Source organism: Furipterus horrens, unplaced genomic scaffold, assembly GCF_987537825.1.
Source record: "Furipterus horrens unplaced genomic scaffold, mFurHor1.1.pri manual_scaffold_13, whole genome shotgun sequence".
NCBI lineage: Eukaryota > Metazoa > Chordata > Mammalia > Chiroptera > Furipteridae > Furipterus > Furipterus horrens.
Window position 1 is genome coordinate 13,841,920 of NW_028327183.1, and position 27,495 is coordinate 13,869,414.

Here is a 27,495-nt window from a genome sequence, read left to right on the forward strand (position 1 = left end):
AAAAAAAAAAAAAAAAAGACAGCTATTTGAAGGGGTCACGACTCATCAAATCAGGGGCAGGGTAAGCATCAAAGATTATTAGATTTTAACCCTGGCTGGTGTGGCTCAGTGGATTGAGTGTCAGCCTGCGAACCAAGTATTACTGGTTCAATTCCCAGTCAGGGCACATGACTAGGTTGCACGTCAGGTCCCCAGTTGGGGGCGCAAGCGAAAGGCAACCACACAGTGATGTTTCTCTCCCTTTTTCCTGTCCCCTCTCTCTAAAAATAAATAAACAAACAAATAAATAAATTACTTTAAAAAAATTATTAGATTTTAACACTTTGAATAAAAAAAAAAAAAGAAAAACTCACAGTGAAAACCACCACCCAAAAAGGACAGAGGACAATTCTTCTTTATAGATGAATGCCAGCTAATAAAAACGTAGAAGGAATGATGGCATAAGAAAATTACCATTTAAAAACTAATAACTGATTTTGGGCAAGGACCAGCACTGAATGCTATAAGCAATGTGCAAAAGGTGGCTTAAGACCAAGATATTCAACACTTATCACCCCAAAGTTCATCTGACAGATCTGGGGGTGCATCACCTTAACTAAGGACTCAAATGCAGCATCACCCATACAAGGACGAGCTGATAGACAATCTGAAACATACAGAACTTCACTCACAGTGAAGTTTAAACTTGCGAAAAGTTTAACCTACCCTGACCGGCATGGCTCCATGGGTTGGGCATCATTCTGCAAAGTAAAAGATTGCTTTGATTCCGGGTGAGGGCACATGCCTGGGTTGCGGGCAACGAACTGATGTTTCTCTTGTACATCTGTTTCTGTATCTCTCTTTCTCCCTCCCCTTCCCCTCTCTCTAAAAATAAATAAAATCTTTTTAAAAAGTAAAAATAAAAGTTTAACCTGAATCGAATCATGAAGAACAATCAGACTAATCCAGAATGTGGGATTTTTCTATAAAACAACTGGCCTGAACTCATTTAATATATTTAGGGGTGAAATGTCCTGATTTTAAAACATATTTTAAATGACTCAGTGGGGGAGGGAGTGTATGAGTATGTGTGTATATATGTATTATAAGTGTAGAGAGATATGGAGGGAGGCAAAAGAGGAAGGGAAACAAAGAGAAAGCAAATGTGGCAAAAAGTTACTAGCTAGTGAATTTATGTAAAAGAACATGGGTATTCAAAATACTGCTCTTTCAACTTTTCTGCAGGTTTGCAATTTTTCAAAATAAAGTCAGGGAGAACATTTGTATATAATAAGTCAGCTTTAAAAAAACAAAAAACATGTTTAAAGTGTAATAATCAGAAACACAATGCATCTCTAATACAAATAATCTGATTTTCTTGAACATATTTTACTGTTCCCATTATGGTACAGCTGCCCTGAAATTCCTCTATGAATCCTCAAGGTTCTAAATTAGTTAAGTGATAATCATTCAGCCTAATTCGGACAATCACAAGTCTACCCAAGAGGCAAGAAAGCAGGCTGGACAACTCACAAACCCTATTGTACTTTACCCACAGCACGGAACTCCACATACCTCAAAATATGGCTTTCAAATGTTTTTTCTTTAACAGAATTTCTGATAATTTCAAGTAAGAAAGGTATACATTTTTAGCAACAGGACAGATATCCCACATGATTAGCAAATAATTCAATGTATATCCAGTGGGAAGATTATAAAGAAAATCACCCAAAATTGTAAGCAGTCTAGATTCATGTTTATTGAAGCCAGTAATTAAGAGAAATCTTCTTTTTCAGCTACAAAGCAAGGTTCCACATGACTGCATACTGCATCTGGATGGAGCCACACCCCTGGACTAAGGCTGGTCAGGGAATAACCTGCAGCCCTAATTTTAAGTTAAAAACACCAATAAACTTAGTCTAGAGACAACGGTGAACTTTCACTTACAGCATCAACATTGTTAAGGTCTTGATGTACAGAGCAGTCACTTTCAACTTTGTTAAACTAATGAAATACAGTGTCTTCAATTTAAATACTGATTTAAAAATGCCAATCAAAAAAAAGTGCAAACAAAATTAAATAATTCTAGCAGCATACCCGTTGAATTTTTAGGAAAGTCCAATTCATGGCCTTTTAATACAGCCACATCTTCAAAATTGGGCTTATTTCTTAGATTTTTTCCATTTTAAAGACAAACAACAGATGTAACCACTATAATGTAGATAGTCATAAAAACTGTCTTTAACAGTCTACCATACAAGTGTATTCTGCAAATAAAATGAATTTTACTTTAAAAAGTAAAGGCTGTTTATTATTTGGCCTTTGGTTCCAATGCTTGAAAACCCCAAAATGACAACAAAAAACCTCCCTTCCTCCCACCTCCCAAAAAGAACCCTGCAGCTCCCCAAAGTTGGTAGACTTTGGCAACCACTGAGCACATGAAACTATGCATCAGTTTCTTCTGATACTAGGAGCATCCACTTGTCACAAGAAACTATAAGTGATCTCCAAGAAACCTTCCTTCACAAGACAGATGTCTTAGCATTTCATCGGTTTTAGTACGTTTTATATTGACACAAAAGTGCTTATCAGTTTAAATGATAAAAAAAAGTAAGCAAAAAGTAAAATTATGCATTGAAAATTTAAATCACACTATATTCCTTAGGCATGTGCCTTTCCAAGAGTTCTTTCTGGTTTCTGAGATCACTCATTTTGTGCCCCACCCCCCAGCTGCTACAGAGGAATTACGTGACCTCACCACTAGTGTGGTCACAAGTTGTTTGGCATCTATTGGTCACTACACCACAACTATCACTCCATAGCGAGTTTACTGCCATTACCTGGACAATATGGTAATTGGAAACCAAAATACATTAAAAAATAAATAAATAACTGAATTTAAAAAGGGGGGGAAGTATATTTTCAACAATAAAACTGGCACAAGAAACATGTTTTTATGTTTGTCAGAAAGGCAAGTAAATACTCAGTTTTCTCCTTAACAGTGTTCAGACCTTTACAAAAAAGCAATTCAAGACAGTTTTAGAGTCTTGTTATACAACACAGGATATTAAGTTATGCCCAGTACTATGTTAGTGGTCAGTCAAATCTTGCATGTAAAAGTAATGGCATTAGGGAAGTTATGCTCAAACACAGTACAATAAACATTCATATAAAAAAGTAAACTCCACATAAGTGAATTGTGGTTTTTCCCTTGGTTTGACAACAAATGTTTTATACATTATATTAATGGTAGTGTTTGCATTTAAATGTTCTTTATCATGTATAAAATTAAAAGTGCCATTTCAAATCCACAGAAATAATTTCCAGAATGGTTGTGACATGACAATGTGCACGAATTTGCCCTAAATGGAGACATCTGAAACTCTTATTTCAGTAAGAAAAAAACGCTACATTTTTTGAAAAACATAGAACAAGAGAAATGCATCATATCCATTTTCAATATAAATCATTCACTTATTTGTTCATCTGACAGCACTGATCAGACCAGGGAGCTAGGACAGGACCCTTTTGCATCAGTGGAACTCCATGACGGTTTCCACAGGCCGTACGTAAGGCAGAGACTGGTGCAAGCCAATTAATCAGTGTGCGATTACACTAAAAACCTCCCTCAACTCTCAAACTTTCTGTAGCACATTATAAAATGAGAGGTTGGTCACCCATTTTCTATTTGTAGGCCAACCTGTGGTAGTAAAAAAAAAAAAAAAAAGTAGGAGTTATTCAGAAAACAATTCAAAGTAAACTGATTTCGTAACTGCTGACTTTAAACACACCCTGCAGTGACTTATCTGGCCCACAATGCCCAGCACCTCCCACGAGGACATGGCCTACGACAAGCACATGAGCCCTGTGCAACTGCCATCTTTCTCACCCCTGTGTCAGCTACACCTGACTCAGGCACCCCCCCCCCCCAATCTCTCACCAGTTAAAGACGCATTCAGAACAAGTCTGATTCCCATTTTGCTTAGTGTTTAGTTTGGAAATGCTTCTGATATTAAGTCTTAAAAATGATTATTCAGCTTCTACTAACACTGCTCATTTCCTCCTTCTTTCACCTCCTTTAACGTTCAGCTAGCTTCCCCACCATCACTTCTCTTGTTCCTTCTTTTAGCCTTTTTTGTTTCCTGGACTTTCTGCTACTGAATCTGCTTCCCAAGAACAAGTGAATTTGCTAGCACACAACTGGTCAGACTAACTAACCACCATCTGATGAATGATTTCCTGTTCTCATTTGCTCCACCCTGAAAGAAAGTGGGCCCTCTTTCTCTCCACCTACCTTCCCCTCACATGAAGCCCAGCTGCACTTGCTTCCCATGAGAGCACCACATGCTTGAGAGTCCAGGTTATCCTTAACAAAGGGATCTGACCCATAACCTTCTACATGTGCAATTCACACTCGGATGAGCCAATGAAGTATTTTTTTTAAGTTCATCTCCCCTGCCCCCCAAAACTGATAGCATGTGCCACATCAGAAAAATCCTGGTCTTAGTAGATCAATATACATAGTTATTTGGTCATTTTACATATGCACTTTTAAGGAGGATCAGGCTTCATTTTCTGTTGAAGAGTTTACCATGGTGTCTGGTTTTCGAGTCATTCTATCCAGTTCTTCCTGAACATTTGTCAACACAGTCTTTTGTCCTTAAAAAAAAAAAAAAGAAGGCAGCAGTGATGGGAGACCAGAAGAGAATTTTTAAAAGGAAACATTTAAAACTATATAGACTTCTGTAATCATTTGTGGTGATAATAACCTCAATCTCAATAAGAATGAGAAAAGCCTTATTTCATTACAATGATCATGAGACAGACCTAAATTTGTCCTTCTTCATTCAAAATGTCACAGGTCCGTCTATGCTCCCCCGACCACATGAGTGCCTGCTGTTCTGGGGATGCCGTTGTGGACAATACAAGGGCCTCTCACCACCCAACAGGACCCCAGTGCACTCCCACTGCCATCTTCCTAGGGGTGGTATCTGAGTTTCAGGCATGCAGTAAATTGCTTTCTGTGCCTCAAATACAACAGGTGTTTAGGTTTTGTTTCTAATTACAACACTGTAAACTGACTCATAGGGATGGCCCAGAAGAAATACTATACAGTATTTCAAAAAGACAGTAAGACTAAACCTAGACATTTCAACCTTACACAAAGTCGGTGTTCATGTTTTTTTCTTGTCAAATACTAACTGGGGCCTGGAAATGACCCTTATTTTCTACCAGGGTATACCAACTCACAGCTGGGGCCACCAGACTAGATTCTGAGTCTCTAAGAACTTAGGAGAGCCCCTGAAGACCCAGGCTGACCTGAGGATGGAATAATTTCTTGATGGCCTTCTTTGATATGAACACATCAATTAGGAAAAACACTGTATTAAACATTTCCTATAGTCAATGGAAAATTAAAAGCCAAGAACTTTTAAAATGGCCCCAAGCTTCCAGGGAAAATGTGTAATTCCCAAGGAACCTGATTACTGTTCCAAGTAATCATACTGTTCTAAGACACAGACTAGCCTTAATGGCCCATATGGAAGGATAGATGGAGAGAGGTATGTGTGTGGCAAGGGGGGGAAGGGGCTTCCTGGAGGAAGAAATGAGAGTGTTCAGACTCAAACTCACAGCAAGACTGGAGGCAGGCAGTGCACAAAAATCCTTATAAAGCAGGACAAGAAATTAAATAAATAAAATGTCAATAGTACACTCTAGACAATGACCTCCAGTGGACAGAGCTTCTACTTTAGGGCACATGTGTAGTTTAGGACCTACCTCAACCTACCCAACAGTCAGTTCCTGAGAACATGAATGTACACAAACCCCATCTTAAATGTGCCCAGTAATAAGGTAACCCTACTGTCAAGTATCCTGGCAATGTAAAGCAGGAGTGCTTCCTTGCTTGGCTGTTGAGGAAACCGAGGGTCTGCAGCCCCTTAGGTAAAAGCAGACTCTCCTGTCTGCCTCCCCACCTTCCAGCACTCCTCAACCAGAAGGGTTGTAAGTCTCCAAGGATCCTTCAGTACCTGACTTCTTGGCTGTGCTCTGCACCCCACCAGCACCAGGACTTCCAGGAGAGCCTGTTTTTTTACTCAACAGACTGTTGAAGAAGCTGGCCAACACCCCTTCACTCGCTGCATTATCTAGGGAAATACAAAGACAAAAAGCATCACACAAACTGGATGAATCAGTTAAACGAAACCTGGTGAATTTTCAGCTTGGAATTATCCACTGGTGGCTACAATCTCCCTAGGATACTGAGCGCATTCAGTTACTGTGATGCATTATATAATATACTGCCACTGCTGCGGCTAGTTACATGTTAGCATGATTAATTAATAAGTAAATATTTGTTTAGATTTCCCACCTATTTGGGGGCATAAGAGAGGATCTGTGCTCCACATCATCTCCTTGTCTCCACAAGATAGTGTTTTTCAAAGTTTTACAATCTAACACTCCAAAGCTGCTGTGAAAGCTCTTATTCAGAATAGGAGAGAGAGCCATCAACCATGTAAGAATAAAATAAAATTTTGTTTTGAGGGTCTTATTGCAGCCAACACCTTTGGGAATTACTAAGTCAGTGGGAAAAGAGATATTTCAACTAATAACTGAGCTTCACAAGAAAAGTGGGGGCGGGGGGGCAGAGTTCCACAATTCATAAATGGTAATAATATAAATGAGAAACAAAACTTAAGGACTGAAAACATGCATTTTTAATGTGACTTCTTACAATGTATTCCTCTCCAAAGAAATCGGCACTGCCTAACCAAGGTCTTACACAAAGCCAGGTGCAAGGCCTACCGATTCCAACAAAGACACAGGCCTTGGCCACTGCCACCACAAGCCCCTCCTCTCGAGAGAGGGCATGTGGAAAGCAGCCCTTCTCGGGGAGGAAAACAGCCCAGGCATCCTGAGTCTCTCTACCTTCCAAACCCGGCAGTGCAACCCCTGCAGAGTTCAGGCCTAGGACTAAACCACGCCCCACAGAGACAAGATACGTACTTTTGATGTTTGCATCCGGCTTCTTTACTGACGTGCCTGGGGAGGTGCTGGACACACTAGCTGGCCCTCCCCGGCCCTGAGTTCTTGGAGAGCCAGAGGGTCCTCTCGCAGGGGATTCCTAAGTCCAAAACCAGCCCAAGTAACACATAGGCATAAAAATAACAGAAGATACATATTCCAAAAATTAAACCATGAGTATTTTTCAGTCTAGGGAGAAAGGTGGGAGAACTGGGGGTTTGCTCACAGTTCAGTCCCTTTACTAGACCTGTTCTTCCTGAGAGAGGAGGTATCAGGATAACAAAGCCTATTCACTCGAATTCTCAGAGCAGTATTCCTTCCTCAGATATGTTCTGAGTTCCTACTATGCTCCTGGCCCTGGGCCTTTGGGGGACCAAACTCCCTTTGAAAATACAAAAGCCCACACAAGCTTTCACAAATAACGGTATAAAGTTAGAAAGACACCCATGACACTGGGTCTTGACCCTCTGTTTAAGATACTCACGGAGGCTCTTGTGGGCGTGGCTGGCTGCTTGGCAAGGAGTGACTGCAAAGAAAGGGACACAATGGCCATTAGCCAAGGCCTGCAGAGTGCACTGCAGGTCTAGAGAAACACTTCCAAGTATTCCACTAGAGGGCACCATTAACAACCAAGTCAGGTTTTACACTCTACATGCAAAAAGTTTAAATGAGCAGTTTTGGCATACGGTGAAAAAATATATTCCAAGTTACCAGTTTGGAAAGTAAGGAAGGACAGCACAGAAGGGAGGCACAGTTGGCAAAAGAACTGTCAACACCCCCTGGTGTCCTACCTGTACCATCAAGCAGACTCAGGACATGTCTAACAGTCCAAGTGAAACAGAAAGGTGAGAGTGAGTTTGCACCCTGAACTGTCAGCCTGGGGAAGTTACTTTTCTCTCCTACAAAATGGGTGTATCACCTGCCTTCATGCACAAGGCTGTGTAGAGCTATGTGCAATAATAGAGGTCAGGTCAGGGCACTTGGTAAACTGCCAGAAAACCTACGTTTCCAGAGAGAAAGGGTACTTAAAAAGGTAACTAAGCCGATCACTGCAGGAGAATCTGCAAGGCAGACAAGGGATCCCCTGAGGCAGAGAGTCTAACCCCTACTCTGTACCAACTGCGGAAATGGAAGGAAACAAGGAGACCTGCTCGCAACTCCTTTAGCAAGGTCTCTGATACCCGCCACCTCCCCCAGGGAACTGGCCATTTTGCTCACAAGAAGGCCTCTGCTCTGGCCTCACTAATCATCTTACCTGTTGCTTCATTAGGAACACTTGCTCATCCTCCGCTGACAACTCTTTGTCATGGACCAGCTGTGAAAGGAAGAGACACACTCATTTGTGGTCACAGGTCAAAACACCCAAACTACTGTCAAAATTAACACTGAAAGGCGAATCTTGGCCTAGGGTCTCCACACGGGTCTGGGAAGTCACTGAACACCTCCCACATCAGTCTGCAGGACCTCACGGGAGCAACAGGACCAACCAATAGCGGTCCAGAGGTGGCGCCGGCACTGTCAGGACTGAATGGGAAACTTCAGCTTCACTCCATGTGGACACTCCATCACTCGAGTCCCACCACCCAAATCCATTTGCCTAACTAACACAAGATTCACCTAGACTTTTTAAAATTGATCTTACAAACAAAGAGAGGAAAAGGAGGGAGGGAGGGAGGGCAGAGGAAAGGAGGAAGAGAGGAAGGGAAGGAGAGGGGGGGACAGAGAGGGAGGGAGGGAGGGGGAGGGAGAGAAAGAGGAAACATTGATTTGCTGTTCCACTCCAAAGACTTTTTTAAAAGGCCCCTGGAGCCCTGGTCAGTGTGGCTCAGTTGGTTGGGCATCGCCCTGCAAACTGAAATGTCACATATTCGATTCCCGGTCACGGCACATTCCTGGGCTGCAGGTTCAATCCCTGGTCAGGATGCATGCAGGAGGGAACCAATCAATGCTTCTCTCAAATCAATGTTTCTCTCCCTCTTTCTCCCTCCTTTCCCCTCTCTCTAGAATCACCCAAGATGGTTCAATATAGAAGACCTGATTCTTTATAGGTTTCTTTCCCATTTAAAAACAAAACAACAAAAACACTTTCAACTCATAAAGTGACTGATTTAGGTACCTTTCTCACGGGAGGTTTCATAATAAAGTCTTCATATGCATCTTCTGGCTTCACAGTTGTGAAATTTTCATGTAAAATAGCTATTTTCTTTTCATTGTCCCAGCCAGCAGGTCTAAAGGCAGAGAGAAAGGGACTCACTTGTTTTTCCTGGGACTGCCTTACAGCGTACAGAGCACATTCCGGGTTAGACAGGACTCCTGGGTGAGCTCCTTTCCCACAAGATCTCGTCTGTAGTTGCTGGGGTTGGCTTGTAACTTTCAGTACACAAGCCAAAATTTATCACAAGGATAACCATCAAATCAACATTGCAGATCCTGCTCCATACTGAACTCATGAGGCCCAAGGCCTAAGGAGCCAGAATGGGACCTTTCTGACTACACACATGCTGAGCTGCAGCAAGTGTTCAGCGCCGTCCCACAACTCCACCCAGAAGAGCACAGACACAATGGGGCCCTGTTCCAACAGAGAGAGAATGCAGAGACCAGCAAAGAGGGCAGAGCTCAGGATGAGATTATTTCTCTTTGGCGTGTAGGCACCGCTCCACTCCTGTGAGCTGTTTCTCTGAGAACTCCTCTTTCTGACAATAGTTTCTATGGACTGGTTCACTAATTTTACTGGTTTTGGAAGATCTACCCTGTAGCCAAGGGGGTCTACCAGGACCTGCACTATTCTTGGCCCCAAACCAGAGGGACACACATGGGTGCTGTCCAGCTTGACATCACAGGGCAAGATGGCATCCAGGTTATATTAAGTTAAGCTACAGACCACCAGACTTCACTAAAGGAGCAACTGCAAAATGTCCCACATGACAAACTTTTGAACTCTAGAGTCTCTAAACCCAGCCGGTCTCCCTGCTCCTCCTGCTCCCCAGGGTCACATGTGATCTGGGCACCAGCTGACTCCCAAAACATACCACTCTCTGCACCGTGTCTCTGACGCCTACCTGACCGCTCTAAACGATTCTCTGAAACCAGTCCAAGATTTGTTGTCTGCAGCAGCCCAAGTGAGTCTCTCCCTGAATGCGTGGGAGGCCACCTGTCCAGTCCCACCTTTAGTCTTCTCACGGACTGTCCCTCCCGCCCTTCCCTTCACTCTGGCCTGCCGCGCCCATACCACTCCTCCTTCCAACATCGCCCTCTGCTTTCCCTGCCACATTCCCCCACTACCGCCCTACCTCTCCTTGGCTATGTCGGTGTGTCTACAGCACTACGTGCCTCTCATTCATTCCTGTGTCCTCAGCATAGAACCTGGGCACCCAGGAGGTGCTCAGTATTTGTTGAATGAACTGTCATTCTTTTTTAAGTCAAGAGGATGCCTAAGCCTAAAAACATGACCTCCTGGCATAAGTCCTCTCAGAGACCACAGCTTCAGCATTAACTTATGAATCCACAGCACTCATCATTCTCCAGTGAGAGAAAGATGCAAACTCAGGTAACAGGTCCCCGCCCAGGGGCTCCCAAAATGTGAAATGCTGCAACACAATAAGCAAGCAGCATAGTCAAAGCCCATGCTGATAGGGATGCCTGCTGATGGGCAGACACCAGAGGCTTCCACAGAAAACATTCAGGTTCCCCAAAGGACCACTTCCCTCTACTTCAACTCCCTCCCCTAGCCAGTATTTTACCAGGGTAGAAGATAAGTGGCAAAAACAGCTGGCTTAAGTTTTGGCAAATTGCTCTCAATGACGAAAGCCCCCTGACCTCACAGAATCCACTTCCCTCAGACTGGAGGCAAAATGGCAAGTAACCTAGGAAGGAGAGGAGAGGGAAATCTGGGTATGCCTGTCACCTATGAGGTCCAGCCCAAGCACTTTGCCTCAAGGCAGCAGGAACCTGGCTGTATAAGAGAGAAGGCACCTTACTTGGAAGGATTAAATGTAAAGAGCAAATGTACTATGAAAAAAAGAATTTGAAAACATCACCTATAAGGAACTCACATAAAAACTGCATCCTTTTCCACAACTAAGGCAGGCGTGGTGAAGTGGAAACCATACGTTTTATGAACAATGTACTTATATAACAAGTCTAGGTTTTTCTCCTCCTTCACGGATGTGTAAATCAAGGCAGCTCCATCTTATCAATCTGCTTAAGGAAAACCAATTCACTGCAGGAGACAAAGCAGACAGACACAAGCACAACCCTCGCAGTACTACTCATAGGTTGATCAACTTTTGATTAATTCGTGATCAATAGAAAAGTGTTAAAATTTTAAAAACTAAAAGGATAATAGTAGCAGACAAACCAGGTCAAAAGCATGAAACATACTGAAGCTAGCAGGCTGTGCAGGTCATATTTTAACATACAAGCTTGTCTTCTGACCCAATCCGATTGCTTCCCAGCAGTCAAGTTAATGACTCTGAGGCTAGCCCAGGAAGACACCCTGAGCATGTCCAAGGCAGATTCTATCCCAGGCAGACACTCACATGTGAGTGAGCTTACCATTATGCACACCTTTTATGAGATGGGTTCCTACATGTATCAGTAAACTCCACGGAGCTGGACAATCTAAAGGGGCCAAAGGGAGTGATAAAAAGATCCCTCGCTCCCACCCTATGGGGTAGGACTATGGCACCAACCATTATTAGATTTTTACAGAAACGACATGAGTAAACTACTGACATACCATCTTTCTCATGGCACAAAACACTTGTAGCACCTAAAACAATTATCACGTTGGGTAATTTTTTATGCAAATTTTTATGCCATAAAGCAAAGTTTAAAAAGATTTCTAAGATATGGTGAAAGTAACTTAGTAATAAAATGATCACATATCAGCTTTCTTCTTAAATATAAAAGCCAATCAAATGTACAGCATTAAAAATAAAAGTAATCCAATTAGGAACAAATTAGGAAGTCTCAAATTCCAACACAGTAAAATGATGTATGCGATATCTCCTTGGCAGAAGACTACTCTGGATTCAGGAGGTACTTTATCTCTCTGAAGATGCTCCATTTGGAGGGAAGCCTGGGCTCCCAGGCCGCAAAACAGGGCCCCAAGGATACGCTGGAGGCAGAACCTCCGTAGATGTGACTGGATGAAGTCAAAATGCTCATCCCTGTAATCATGCTCCTTCTCCAGGACACTCACAGCATCACACTGCAGGGAAGACAGAAAGAGAAGGAGTTATCTTTTCGCATCTCTGCCTGCCGCAGACGAGAACAGCATCGTCTTCAGGTGCGGAGTATCATAGCTCCAAAGAAGAAAGCGAAGGTCCAAGCATCAATTAAACAGACAAGAGTGAAAAGCAACTGAACATTTTCCTCTTTCATCCTGGGCCTCAGTTTCCATATCTGTAAAGTGGAAACATAATAGCCCTGATCACCTCACAGTTGTTTTAAGAGTGAAACCAGGTTACATCAGGAAACAGGCCCTGTGGACACCGCTGTGTGCTGCACACTCCACAGGGCTCCCTCCTCACAGAGCGTGATGCAAATGCACACCCTGTAGTTGGGCAACACAGTGGCTCTGATTGGGAATACAGTACTTTTGAAACCCAAATGTTTTTAAAGCCACTTCTTCTTATTTTGTGATAGACACAACTTTGTTTCTCTACGACTGAACTTAATTTCTATTCCCACTTCATCATTCTACAGAGTAAACAAATCTCAAATCTCGAGTTCCCTTCCTTTTTTTCCCTAAGGTTACGTTCCTTTCTAAAAATCATCTCAAGTCCAACAGACTTTACAGACCAAAGTCCAGAAGAATTCTACTCTTCCATTTTATTTTTTCATCATTAGTCTGGGCTAGATGAACTGGTTTATACAGCCTTACCAAAATTGTTTTTAGTTCTGAATTTGAATCAATAAAGTTAACAGTGCTTCATGGAGATTAACAGAGGTTATGAGCAAACTGAGCGATGTCATATTTCAAGCAGCAATATTTAAATGACAATCTTTTCTATCCTGGTATATTCAATGTACCTTAATGAATCCCGAATTAGCCCAACTCTCCTTTGGGAGGACACCTAATTAAAGGTTCCCAGAGTTTCTTTCAGATGGTGACTGTTCACTGGCCAGACCCAGCCAAGTTTGCAACTCCCTGGCACACACCTTTGTGCACACCACCAACACTGGGATCCCCAGATTATGGGTCAGCACGTTGTCACCGAGAGGCAGGGCAACATTTTCTTCATCAGGACCCGAGGTCAGAGGCCCTCTTCTCTGGGGGGAACCTTGACAACCTTCTTCAGGTTCAATATAGTCTTGAAAATCTTTCACAACTACCAGTGAAAAAGGAAAAGAAAATTACATACACACACAAATACAGGCCAGCTGTAGAAAACTGAAAAAGGCAGGAACAAGTACAAAACATAAAGAACTGTGACAAACTTCCTAACTGCATTCTACTGCAACATTAGCAATTTGGGGGTGATGATGCAAAATACCAATTCTCACATTCAGTCTAAGAATTATAATTTCAGAGCAGCAAAAACATTCCCCTGGACATCTTCAATTGTATCCAACTCTTCATATATAAAACAGATTTTTAAAAACTTCTAAGGCTTTAATAGTTCCTACTATGAAAAACCACTTTTCTTATTCATCATACATTTTCAAAATACCAGAACAGTTCCACTGTGTTACTCCAACAAAGACCACTAGAAATAGCTTATACTTCTAAACTCTTCCAAGTCCTCATCAGAAATAATAAAACCACCTGAATTCCACAAAACATGCTGTTTCCACAGCCGAGGTGAGCCCACGCTGGGGAGCGAGGCTGGGCTTGCCCAGCACCATCTGTGGCTCCTGGTCACCCCACTCTGTGGACTCAGTCTGATCTTTAGGAGGTCCTGAGTCACGTGTGCAGTGTTCAAGGGCCTGTTCTTGACTAACACAAGGGGTCAGTGGTCTAATAACCACCTCTTGCCACACAGTCACTACTTTGGCCAGGGGTGCAACCTTACCAGAGGACCTTCCTGCTGAGTGCTCAGCCAACTGAACACGAAGCCGACAGACGTGCACCTTTTCATGGGTGCTTCAAGGCTTACATGTCAGGCCAGAGAATAAGGACATGAGAGTTAGAGCTACTCTGAGCCAGAGGAGTGAAGAGGCACTTTACCCTCCTATGCCCAACAGGACTAAAAGGCCAAAAGCCGTTTATTCTCATCCACATGTTCATTAAGAAAATGCAAAAAGCTAGAACAAGAACCTAGAGAAACTAGAACTCCTCTCTGCACACACCCCCAGAGGTTTCAATCATTTTAAAACAATGAGTTTTAATTTACCAAGATTCTATATTACCATTATATAAGCTTCTGGAATTATCTGGGAGCACACTGTCTTTCACATAATAATACTGGGCAAACCGAAAAACACCGATTAAGACCTAAGTGCAGACAGAGTAACACTGCATCTCTATAACCTCTCCTTAATTAATATAGTTTCACTGTCAATATAATAAACAATCTACTCCAGATCTGTATTGCATTTTGGACAAAAACAGAAGGATTTTTCTGATGAACTTATTAGCAAGGCTGTAAAAGGATCCTGAAGAAATCAAAGGTTCTCATATTTCTCTTTAAACGCATTTTAACAAATCTCCAAATCAACAAAAAATACTATGGTTTAACTGTCTGGGTAACAGCTATAGGTGTCCATGGACATACGAAGCACTCAACAAGGTGCTTTTCCCAGACGGAGAGCATGACAGAGCCTGAACTGTGGGACGCGAGGCAGAGGAGGGCTGCCCTGGCGGTCTGCTCCATGAACCTCCACCACCCGGTGTGCGGCACAAACCCTGCTGTGATCTACACACATATGCCACGATGTGAAAACGGGCGGGAAGCCCTGTGTTAGACTACGCATTCTCTAAAGGAATGACTTAATTACGGCTGCCCAACAAACAGTAGGAAATGCATGTGTTTTTAGTAACAGCATCTTAGAAAATAAGCTGGAAGGCAGAGTAAATGTTCATAACAGAGGCTGGTGAAAAGGGAGGATAAAAACAGTGAGGATTGTTAAGTCGGATAATAAAATGTGCATTTCCCTTAGGGTACTCACACACCACAGTATGAACACGTTGCGTACCAGGGTATTTAAATGCCTTTTAGAAATGATGAGAATTCTCGCCACCCATACGCAACGTGTTAACAATTTCTTTCTAGATGGAAGGATGGCCGGTCTTGGACAGAAGGGGCCTCGACCCACGTAGGGCTCCCCTTTAGCATCAGATGGGGAGTGGATATGGAAGGGAGATCCCAGTGAGCTCTACTCTAACTGCTGCCCCCGTATCATCACCTTTCCCCTCCTACCTCCCTTAACTGATCACCCATCAGTCCCACAGTCCTACCACAGAGAGCACCTAATCTTTTTCCTCTACTTGATGAGCAAGGAAAGCCCCAGGCACAAAGCAGAAAACACAAGACTAACCTACACACAAGTACCATCTCCTGGTGGCTCTGGGGGTTGCTCTGCACCACCCCCTCCCCCCACTCAGACGGGTCCTGTAGCCAAATAGCTGCCACAGATCCAGGACCAATCAGGAACCTAATCCTGAAAGAGAGCTTTCCAAACTCAGCAGACTGGAGACTGACTGGTGTTGGATTGGAAACTAGGTTGGATGACAGCCCTTCACTCATTCGGTTACAATACCTAGAGTCCCACTAATCTGGAAAGCTCCGTTCTTCTGAGCGAAAGGATGGCCAACTGCTTTATTAAAATGAAACCTAAAACCAGCAGTTACAAAGGCACTCCTTCAACATGCAACATCTCAGAGGAGGGGTGGTGAAAACGAGAGGTCCTCAGAAGGCTGACCAGAGTCATGAGACGTGGCCAGGTTCCAGCAATTGCTAGCTGCCTTCCAGAGTTCTCCCTCCTCTTCTTCCTTATAACTGAATCGAACCCTGATACATAAAACACATGGCCACACAGAAAGCATCTCCCAGCTTCTTTAGAAAGACAGTAGACAGATGCCCTTCAGCCCTTCTTTACTCTTCTACCCTGCTGTCTGGAACAGCGACATGAAGAAGACTAGCTGCCAAGAGGAAGAGAACCACACCCTAGATATGACAAAGCAGTAAGCCAGGGTCCTTGACCTGTCTTCCCAGAGCTGCTTTCTGGGCCGAAACTGGTTACCTCTGGATTTCATTTACAGGAGAGAGAAATAAACCTCAGGCTTGTTTAAGCCACTGTTATTTTGGGTCTTGTTTCACATTTGGCTGAATCTAATCCTAAGTGACAGACATCAATGACTAAGACCACAAAATAAATTCAGTGTGTCATGAAACACGAGCTCCCAAGGAGCAGGCATCTTGTCTGCTATATGCATCCCCAATGCCTAGCACAGACCTATTCCCTATAGGTCTACACTTCCCCTATTTGGAATGAACAATATCCTTGACTCGATCTCTTTTTTTCTGTTTTAACAAATCTTTACAATATCATATCTCTAAACTGAAATCGCCAGTGCATTAACCCACTAATCTAGGTGTGATGCTAAATGTGGTTTTCAGCCTCAGAACTATTGAGAAGTTGTCGTTAGGATCTCTAATTCAGGGGGAAAAGGGACATTATCTAGAAAGACCAGTGGCTGAAAAGAGACAAGCTGAGCTGCATAACAATCACTGCAGTACACATGGGGGTGACCTGGGAAACACACATACACACAGCAAACCGAAAATTAGATGTAAAACACCATTTATGCTAATGTGGGACAGGAGCAAGTTATGAAGTTATGACAAGAAGACTCAGCAAGAAATTTCATTTGAAAAGCACATCAAAACTTCTGAACCCCTCTGCCAGTAAGTGTGAAGATCCCATGTGCCGTGCCCCTGAAGCCCACATTAATTCACTAAAGGGAATGATGTCATGCTGTGGAAATAAGCCAAGCTGAGCCAAGGCTGTCCTGGCCAAGACTGCTTGCCGCCGCCACCGCCGCCACCACAGCTCCAGCCCCTGCCCCTCCCATTTCCCTGGCAAGTGGACAGAAGCTGATGTAACTGTACAGAAGCACGGGAAAAGAAAAACAAGCTTCTGAACCACATTAAGGGGAAAAAAAACTTCCTTTAATTTGAAAGTTCTTTGTTCTCAAAAGGACCTGAATATCCTTAGTCTTAAAATAGCCTTTCATTTTAATGACAAAAAAATAGCCTTCCTATTTAAATGAACTAAAGTCATATTTGCTGGATCCCAAAATAAACTAAGGTAGGAGCTGAAAGGTTTTGTCTTTTGTAGGGCTTCCTTTAGATCTGCCAAAAAAGAGGGTCCACAGCGCCTCAGTGGGATCCCAGGCAATGGACTCAAGCTACAGAGAACACAGAAAGTCTCCATACCCACTGATGCTAACTAACTCAGCAGGCACAGTAACAGAAAAGAAAAACGACACACAGAACTGATCACATTTTGGGGGGGAGTGGGAAACCCTTATTTTAAAAGATAACCAATGAAGATAATAAAAAATACTGACTCATTAATATTCTTCAACTGTGACATGATATAAATATTGCTTTGAATACTTTGAATACTTTTTGACTACTGAATTTATAGGAGCAACTTTAAAATAAATGGTGCTTTCTGCAAGGGAAGCTTTGCAGCTCTTGACACTGAAAATAAGGTGGCTGAAACCATCCAAAGAGACTACTGAATTTTCCCATTAAGAAAATCTCATTTTACTTACACTTCCGTTCCAGCTCCCTCATTTCTTCTGGTGGAATTTTCATTTTATCAATGTGCTCACGTAAAACACTAGCCCATTTCTGTAGAGATTCCATCACAGTCCAAGGCCTAGACATGTCTGCAACAAAAATAACCAAGGTGTCCGGCAAGGATTCAGCAGAAACTGCAAACTTCAGCAGGCCTTTGTGGTATAGGTCTCCATCCAGAATCCACACGTTACAGCGCGTGTGATCTGAGAAAGGAAGTGAGGCTCAGTTACTACCTGAAAATGACCACCAGCACAACTGGAAGAAGAGCCACATCGGAAAAAATTTGAAGGTGACAGCTACAAAATTCCACACAGAACACAAACATAAATCTTAACCAGAGAAGGGCCTAACTGCTCAGTGGACAGAAACCCTCGGTCAAGGTGCCTGGCGAACTGTGTAAACTTTAAACTTTTTTTTGAAGATTTTATTTGTTTGTTTGTTTGTTTGTTTAGAGAGGAAAGGGGAGGGAGAAAGAAAAGGAGAGAAACACTGATTGGTTGCCTCTCACGTGCCCCCAACTGGGGGACCTGGCCTGCAACCCAGGCATATATCCTGACCAGGAATCAAACCCGCCTTTTTTTTTTTTTTTTTTTTTTTTTGGTCCACAGGTAGCTACTCAATCCACTAAGCTACAACAACCAGGGCTAACCTTTAAACTCCCATAATACATTGTATCCATATATAAAATGATTTGAGCAATGTCTGAGGAGTAAAAAGTGAAGGACACTTTACCTTCCAACGAGAATCAGAAGATACTAATAGAAGCTACAAATGTTCCCTGGTTAACTGTTCCATAGTCTAAATAACTCATTCTCCTAACACATCAGCAATCTGCGAGGCAGCAAGCTATGCCAAAGAGGCTGTGGTTAAACAAGCTCTTTTTGTGTCAGTCACACTAAGCAGTATGTTCACATACTACCAAGGGTACCAAAGAGACAGGACACCTTTGTATTTAAATGCTAAGATAAAATCATTACTTAATATAAACCTAGATGTGAATTACAACTATTTTTTACATAACAATATTTTTTTAAATCCTTACTTTTTAGACATACATATGAAAGTATTTGCAGATGTAATGAAATGATATACCTGAAATTTGCTTCATAATAATCCAATGTAGAGTGAAGGGAAAAGAGAATGAGTAATAGCTAAATAAAATTCATAAGGAACTAGTAACTACTGAAGACAGATGACAGATATATGGGGGTTCATACTAGTCTATGTTGTATGTAGTTTTTGTTTTCAATTAATAAAAAGTTAAAAACATTCACACAAATTTGCAAGTGTGGACAGTTAACGAAACATGGTTCCAAAATCATAACTAAATGACCAAACTATAGAAGATTATTCTCCAAGTTAAAATATTTTTAAAATATTTTAGTCAGTTTTTGAAAAAAAAAAATTTATGGAAGTGCTTTGAGGAAGAACTTGTACCATCAAAACCATATCACTAAACTTATTTCCCAATAAATTCCAACATATACTTAAAAATTTATTTTCATGACTTTATTTCAACAGCTTAATAAGGTATCTACATCTAGCTACACTTTCAAAGCTCTAATACATTTTATTTTTTATATTTTATTTTTCGATTACAGTTTACATTCAACATTATTTTGTGTTAGTTTCAGGTGTATCAAAACTAATACATTTTAGATAGTGGTTTTGGTTTGGTTTTGGTTTTGGTTCTGAGAGTTCCTTCAAAAATACTGCTCTGTACCTAAAGCCCACAGAGTTTAATGTCTGCCCCTTACGAGGCACAGTTCCTTTTTCAGTTTCTTTTCCCACTGCCCATCAATGTAACTCACCTATGTGCAAGAAGATCACAACACATGGCACTCACTATATGAATGCCCCCAACCCTGAAGGCAGTGATCTTTTGACATCCCATGCCCCACCATAAACCAGGAACAAGCTAGAGACTATTTTCTCTATCTGGGTGACTGCCTGCAGAATGTATATTTATAACCCAGTCACACCACATAATAAAAAAATTTCAAAAAGCTGCAGCTGAAAGATGAATAGTTAACCACAGGTTCAAAGAGGAACCTGTAAATAGGTGGCCTAGAAAAATCCCATAAATGCAGACTGTGAAGTTTTTAAGGAAACTTTAGAGAATATGGAATAAAAGTGAACATGTATTTCAACTCAAAGGCAAAAGAATATTGTTAATATGTTTTGGCAGGAAATATGCTTATGCCATCTTCAAACAAGAGGCTATAGTCGTAGGGTACCTACACCACATTTTTCAAAAGGGTACTACAGCTACCACTCTGTCTTAAGCACTTAGCTACATGTGACAGGTGCTACCTCTCATTCTGCCAACCTACAAAATATGCATCATTATCCAGTTCTAAAAACGAGGAAACTGAGGTGCACAGTGGTTGTCAGTCACAACTAGAGACTGCAGGAGTGGGATTCTGAGCCAGTTCTGCATGGCTCCAAAGCCCAAATTCTTTTCACAATAACCATGCTACTCCACAAAGACAGGAAGCAAAAGACTCAGACACAACCCCTCCAGGCCTGACTCAGTGGCCCAAGTCCCAGCCCTACCCACACAGACTCCAGTTGGCCTAGACAGACACCTGAATGGCTCTGTCCTTTTTACACAGGGAGAACCCTCAGCACCAGGTCTACCTCTTATCTTTCCTTCACATTCTTGAGGGAATTTTCAGCAATGCAAACGAAGCCAGGGGAGGAGGAACAAGAATAAAGTCCCCGGAGTTCTAAGATGACCACTACGTTACCATTAATACAATGCAGGTCTTCAAGCTTTACCAAGTGACCCTTTTACCCATGCCCTCTTAATAATGACTCTTGGAGCCCTGGCTGGTTCAGTGCAGTGGACTGAGCGCCAGCCTGCCGACCAAGAGGATGCAAGCTGGGTCCCTGAATGGGGGCGTGGGAAGGGCAATGATAGATGTTTTTCTCCCTCTCTTTCTCCCTCCTTTCCCCTCTCCTAATTTAGCAACTAGGAGAGATAGGACCAGAGGTGGAGGGATCTGCCCCCTTATATAATCACCCTTATATCATGATCCTTACTGTTTAAATGGGTAAGGAAAATATAAAGTAATTTAACAAATATATTTCATCCTTATACTACCTAACTTTCCCATAAATAAAAAGACCTAGACATCAATATTTATTTATTTTAGAGTCATTCAAGATCAAACATAAAACCTAAAAGTTTATAAAGGAGGCAACCAAGTAATGGTAGCCAAAAACCATTACTCCAATCCAGCTCATAATTATACTTGTAAGAGTAAGGGACCATGAGGTAGCAGCCATGAGGGAAGCAGCAAGCAGTTATGCAGTTAGTAGGGATGATTTGGCCCTGCGGCCTGGGCTAGTAAGAAAGCAGGCCCGCTGCTACTTTGGAGGTGCCCGCTCCAGCTGACTCCGAAGCCACCAAGGACTCTGCCTTGGAGACCCACACTCTATCTGGACTTTTGGAACTCAAGATATACGGAGAGGACACTGTCTTAGGACTTGTGCCTTTCTAGGACTCACCATAACCCAGTGCAACATGGCGCATGTATTCCTGAACCATAACACAGAGGCCGATGACAACGTACCCTAGATCCCGAAGGAGAGAGCTGCTGTGAGAGGGTGGTGACTTTAAAACCCACAAGTGTACCTTCCAGAGAGGATAGAGATCTGTTTGTGCAGCGAGCTTAAGCACAGAAAAGGAGAAGGGGAACTATTGGGCTTGGTTTTGGCTTATAGCCTTTTGGGTAGCAAGAGAAGTACTGGGTCTCATGGGAGAATGGGGCTCTGAGCTGAAGTGCTCCCAGCCCCCCACCCCAAGGCTGGAATATTGCAAATAAATACATGTTTGCCTCAACACTAACTGCTGGGTCATCCACCAAGGCACTACATGAACAGGCCCCAGTTTGCTAGGTTACATGGTCTTTAATCCTCACCACAGTGAAGACAGAAATAAACAAGATAAATCAGGAAAATGTAAAACAGGTAACACAGTGACGAGCATTAAGGAAAATAACAAAGAAAAGTACAGACCTGAGGTGGGCAACACAAGTCTAAATAGGATGGACCTGGAAGGTATTCAAAGGCCCAAAATTCTGCCACCCTGAAGCTGCTTTTTTGGACTGATTAAGCTGTTTATTAGGACACAAAAGACTCAGGAAGAATTTCTGACCTTCTCCCTTTTCTTAATCAGGAGTCAGACAGAGAAACCTGCTTTAGGAGGGAGACCTCAGGATGTCCCCTTAGCCTAATTTGAATTACCTGTGGTAAACAAGAGGGCTTCAGGCAGGTGCCTGTTAGCTAGATGCCCCGCAGCCCACTGTTTCCAAGTCACCTAGCAAGGATTTTTCTGCCATGCATGTCCCTCTTCCTCAAGTACCTGTAAATTGCCCATTCTCCCTTCTGAAATCTAATACCCCATTCTCTGCTCCCCCTTCTCCTTTGTCCAAAATGTCTTACATACCCAACACTGATAGTCTTTGAAATTTTCATGTATTTATCATGTCTATGTGAATTCCCCACATGCATGTATTAAACTATGATTTTCTCCTGTTAAAAAAAACTTATACTTACAAGAAAGAACTGTAAACTGATATCTAATCCTTGTAAGAGTGCTTACCATGCACTATGAATCATCCCAAATACCCTGTAGGTAAAACTACTCTATACAGTGTCAAGATGAAGAATTAAAAGAGAACATCATCACCTCTGAGCCTCTATTCCCTCCACTGAAAGTGACACAGGAAATCGGCATTTTTACATTGTCACAAAGAGACTCAGGAAAGTCTCCTGTGAATATCTGTTGAGTTGTTTACACTCTAAACCACACAAATTTCAGATTCTCCACTAGAACCAGGCAGAGTAACAATGGTGCCCAGATCTGCCTGCCAAATGTTTCTCTCACAGAAAAGTCCAGAGCTTTTAAAAACATCTTTCTTATTACCTTTACGTGCATCTGAAGCTTTACCTTCAGTATCTCCTCCTAAGTGGGGGCTACCCAGAGCAGCAGCCGACAGCTCCATTCCCCAGTTTCGCTCACATACTCTAAAGCGGAAAATGAGTCAAGCACAAAGACATGCACTTCATCTAGTCCCTTGTGACTTATTCTCTTAGAACTGTGGACCCCGAGAAAGACGATACTACATGGAAGGGTTCCTGTTGGCTAACTGCACTCAAATGAAAAAAAAAAAAAAAACAAAACAGAACAGAACAAAACAGAGCGCAGCAGCCGTTTCTGTACACGGGCCTCCCATGCAAACCACATTTCAAGGCGCAGCCTGCACTAAGCTGCCTGCCTGCACTGTGTCTCTGTCATCTGAGCCAGCCCTTACAGAGGAGTTCTTGGAATCCTATCTCAACCAACAGGACACTGAGACATTTCCAGTCCAACAGGAGTTATGCCGCTATAACCCCATCATCATCTTCACTGACCCATCAGGGACAGAAAAGGGGACTTCTGTCTATATAAGTCAGCTCCTCTCTGGCTTGGGCCATGCACTTTTCCTCTTCCCCGAAGACGGGAGACTGTGTTTCCCCAGCGGCAGAGGTCTCACTAGGGCAGGGCTGAGCTGCCTAGCAGGAGAGAGGCCTCACCCCGGGGCCTCCTTACAACCAGGCACAGTCACACTGCTTCAAAACTGAGCTGTACACTATTAAGCTGTCCCACAGCCATGCTGTATCACAGCTGAGCTGTTCTGCACTAGTTTCCTTCTTCACCACACCCCAAATTGGGAATTCCTGTTGGCACTGAATTGGCACCAGCAACCATTGGTTGACAGAACTAAACAGAAAACTGAGAACACCTGGCCATATTGCAGGAGCTGCAACCAAGGAGTCAGAGACCTGCAATCGACCCTCAGCTGGACCAACACTTCACTCACCATCTCGGTCCTCGTCGTGAACGCTGAGGTAGAGATACTCCAGGCCTCTTCCTTTTTTGCCATGCTCAGTTCCTTGTAGCTTAGTCATGAGAGTTGTTTTACCAGAACCATCTTCACCTACAAACAATGGATGTAAAGAGACAAAGTGTACTGTTCACTGTAGGCAATGATGGTGAGTCTTGACAGTCAAAGAACAACTAAGAACTTCCTGCAAAGCCTGTTGCAGTCTCTCACCTATATTCATACACCAAGCAGGCTTTGCTAGATGAGCGGTTGGTGTGGGGAGGGGTGACAAAGGCAGCAACTTCCAAGACCTAAAATGACCTTCTACTGCAGCTGTCCTTACTTTACAAGGCAAGGGCTAAAGCAGGTCCACAGGCCCTGCCTACAACTTACAAGACATGCATTTGGAGAAGTAAAAGGTGGAGCTAGTTTCTCACGAGAAAAGCAAATTTTCAAAATATAATGAACTTTAATACCCAAGAACTCTGAAATAAAAAAAAGTCTGATCCTGCCTCACAATCATGAAGAATGGAAGCTATTTCTGACTTGATCTTGGTACAGCTCTTTCTTTCACAAGCATCTCAAAAACTGGGAAACTAATGAAAATAATTACAGGCCTAAGCAAAACTCTTAAGCACAATCTCACTAATTATCAACCACTTCCTCATCCCCAACCAACTAACCACCACCCTCCTCCAAAAAAGAAACCTTAAACATCAAGAACCACCACCAAGAAACATCACAGGCATCCCTGGGATTTAGTAACATGGACTCACATAACAGGAGAAATGAAAGGTATTCCACAGATCAAAGGTCTCCTTCCTCATCCACTACCTTACTCAGGCCCCCACATCCCACCTGGATCCTGTCGTACTGCAGGGCTTCAGTCCGTTCTCATTCTGAGCCACCTGCCACTCAGCTGCCAAAATTCCCTTTCTACAGCACGGATCTCGTACCTCGATTCCCCCACTTCTTCAAGATCTCTACGGGTCCTGTTACCTAGTGTACTGGTCGTTACCTAAAGACCGTCTGCTCCCCTCCTCGCAGTGATTCCCATGAGGATTAGGGGATGGAGGTGAAAAAAATGGCCCTTGAGAGTCAGGGACCTGGAGGAAAAACTCATCAACTCTTCAGCCTTCCACAAACTGCCTGTCCCCAAGCAACTTCTGGCAGCTTCCAACCCTCTGCACCTCCCTGTGACCTGTGTGTTTCTGCAAGCACTAACCCTGTGGGCCCCTGCATGTTGACACTTACCCTTCAAAGCAGCCCCAAGTAGTGTGATGCTCCCACGACAATCTGCCTATGCCTGGCTGGTACGGTACAATCACCAACATATCTGTCCCTCTATAAACTGAGCCTCTCGTGTAGTGTCGGGTGGGTGTCTGTGCTGTCCAGGTGCCCAGCCTACAGGCCCCACTCAACAAATGGGTTTGCTGTATGAAGGAACCCAGTCAAGACTCGTGAAACCAGAGACGTTCAGGAACCTGACCCAGGTAACCCAGCAATGCGGGCTCGAATAAGGCAGTCAAGTCCCTTGGTAAAGACTCCAAGGCCGACGGTCCTTTGCAGAGCCCCTTCAATTGCTCCTGAAGATGGAGCAGTGGCTGCTGTGCCATCTCCCGGCCCCGACCCCAAGTCACCTAGTTCCCCCGCCTCCTCCACCCAACCACCTCCTGCACTCACTCCCCACTCCACGCCCACATTTGGGAACCTTCGAGGTCGTGAGCGCAGGGAGTCAGGGACATCTAAAGCAAGGCTAATGGGCTAAATGACTAAGAAATGTACCGACAACCTCACGCCAGCATCACTGGGCTCTCCGAAAGGGGCAACAGCCCAACCTCAGACGTGGTGGACCCGGCCACAGTCCGGTGTCCAGCCTGGGTCTTCTGGCCACCCGGAGAGGCAGGCCGCGGACAGGCGGCAGGGGAGTGCGAAGGCTGGGACCTGTGAGAGGGACGCCCGCCTCGCCCGCCCCGGGTCCCCGGGCAACGCCCCGCCGCCGGCGCTCACCGAACACCAAAACGTTCTTGCCGGACGGCAGCTTGGACCTGGCGCGGGTGGACACCTCACTCAGGATCGAGGACCTGGGGGGACAACGGCAAAATGGTCAGCCCCGGGACAGCCTGAACCTGACCCGCCCGGGACAGCCCGTGGGTCAGTCCGACGGTTCGGCCCAGCCCGGTCGGCTCCCCGCCCGGCCGTGACCTCCCCGGCCCGGCCGACACAGCCTGGCCGCCTCACGGTCTCACCATAGGCTCTGGCCTTCCTCTTCCTCACTGGTCAGGTCGCCGGCGGCTGCTACCGCGGGCCCGTTGGGGCCCAGCAGCACCTTCTTCTCCACCCCCACCGGCGCCATCTTGCCAACTGCAGCTACAAAGAGGACCCTCCCCCGGGCCCGCCGAGGACCCGCGAGGACCCTGGCCGGGACGCCCGACGCCCGCCGCCCCCGCGCCGCGCCTCACGTCGCGCACCCTGCAGGGTCCGCGTCGCCGGCCGCGCTCCTCCTGGAACGCGATGTCCGCAGGCTCTCACAAGGTCGTGAGGCCGCCTCGCTGGTAGGAGGCGGGCGGCGGTCAGGCGGCAGCCGAGGCAGCCAAGCGCGGGGAGGCGTTGACGGGAGTGGCCGGGACGGGCGCGCTGGCGGCCTCTGCCGGCCGAGGGGCGCAGCGGCACCCCGCCCCAGGTCCTCCCGGAGCTAGCGGCTCCGGCTGCGCCGTCGGGGGCCGCGGAAGCCCGGTGGACAGAAGTGAAAAGCTCATGCTTTGGAATGAGACTAATAACTTAGAGCTATTCATCTAGCTCTTACCGTGTGCCACGGTCATGTTAGCTCCCTGAATCGTATCCAACCCGCTTACGGATGAGGAACCTGGCGCTCATAAAGCTTAAGAAACCAGCCCAAGGACCCAATGCTAGAAGATAGGGTGCTGGTACTTAAAATCTTACTTACTGATCTTAACCTGTTATATCACGAGTTCTGCATAATCCTAATCAAGCCCCGCATTAAAAGATCATCCTTAAACTAGACCCCCAAATTCTCACAAATATCCTTTTTATTTCATCTGTTTCATTGACCCTATTAAGATTGTGAGCTTAAATTTCATTTCCTTCCGGGAGGAGTGGGGGAGAGAAAGGAAGAAGAGTGAAAGAGGAAAGGATGGTGGAAAGAGGAAGGAGGCAGCTAATGGAAGGAAATGAAACAATGCGTTTTGCCGATCAAGCTTAAATTTAGGTGTGACCACTACCTGAGGGCTCTTGCTATAAAGTTTGTGGAAACAGACTCACTTTACAAGGCATTTCTAAATATCACAAGAAAGTGAGAAATGGCAGAAAAGCAGCCTGCTACATGGATTTCAGATGAGTAGGGCTCTGATCCTAGCTCTGCCAAATTGATGACAGGATCCAACAAATGGACGTTATCACTTGCCAACCTGAATATAAGGTTCAAAGGAGATAATGTGAGTGAAAACGCATTAAAAGTAACACCTCTGGAAGTCTGAGAAGAGCAGGCAGTGTTGTAAGTCATGAAAGGGGAAGCAGTGTCTGAATTTTCACAGAACAGAAGATGGAGTTGAAAACTACAAGCCAGTGAACTTCATCAGCCCTAGATGAAATTCTCTAATATGACCGGTTGGAAAAGGAAAAGATAGCAGCACACTTAGCTTATTTTTTGCAGGAATAACAGGAGGATATTGGATACTGCAGACATAACAAATGCAGATTTCAACAGGGCATTTCACATTACAGACCAGAAAGTGAAATGTAGACAGGATTGAGGCTTGTTCAAGACCAGGCCCAGAGGATGTCACTAGGGACCTGCTCCAACCTCGGACCCTGGCGCAGCTAATTCATGGTGCCATCAGTGA

At 44.1% G+C, this 27,495-nt stretch overlaps 1 protein-coding gene across 3 annotated transcripts; it reads right to left on the reverse strand.

Annotated features, from left to right (window-relative positions):
* Nucleotides 1-1,713: 1,713 nt before the first annotated feature.
* DYNC1LI2 (dynein cytoplasmic 1 light intermediate chain 2) lies at nucleotides 1,714-26,035 on the reverse strand. Of its 3 annotated transcripts, XM_090259490.1 has the most exons (14): nucleotides 25,882-26,035; nucleotides 25,643-25,716; nucleotides 23,630-23,746; nucleotides 17,732-17,962; nucleotides 13,168-13,337; nucleotides 12,121-12,214; nucleotides 11,055-11,190; nucleotides 9,119-9,230; nucleotides 8,258-8,317; nucleotides 7,487-7,528; nucleotides 6,985-7,102; nucleotides 6,009-6,125; nucleotides 4,571-4,638; nucleotides 1,714-3,679 (listed from the first exon to the last, which is right to left on the reverse strand). In XM_090259490.1, the coding sequence occupies exons 1-14, from the start codon at nucleotides 25,986-25,988 to the stop codon at nucleotides 3,653-3,655; spliced, it is 1,473 nt and encodes a 490-aa protein (XP_090115616.1). In that variant the 5' UTR covers nucleotides 25,989-26,035; the 3' UTR covers nucleotides 1,714-3,652. The 3 variants fall into 3 exon arrangements, with proteins under 3 accessions (XP_090115616.1, XP_090115617.1, XP_090115615.1); XM_090259491.1 differs by lacking the exon at nucleotides 1,714-3,679 and having other exon boundaries at nucleotides 3,907-4,638; nucleotides 17,732-17,848; XM_090259489.1 differs by lacking the exon at nucleotides 1,714-3,679 and having other exon boundaries at nucleotides 3,907-4,638; nucleotides 25,882-26,034.
* Nucleotides 26,036-27,495: the final 1,460 nt, after the last annotated feature.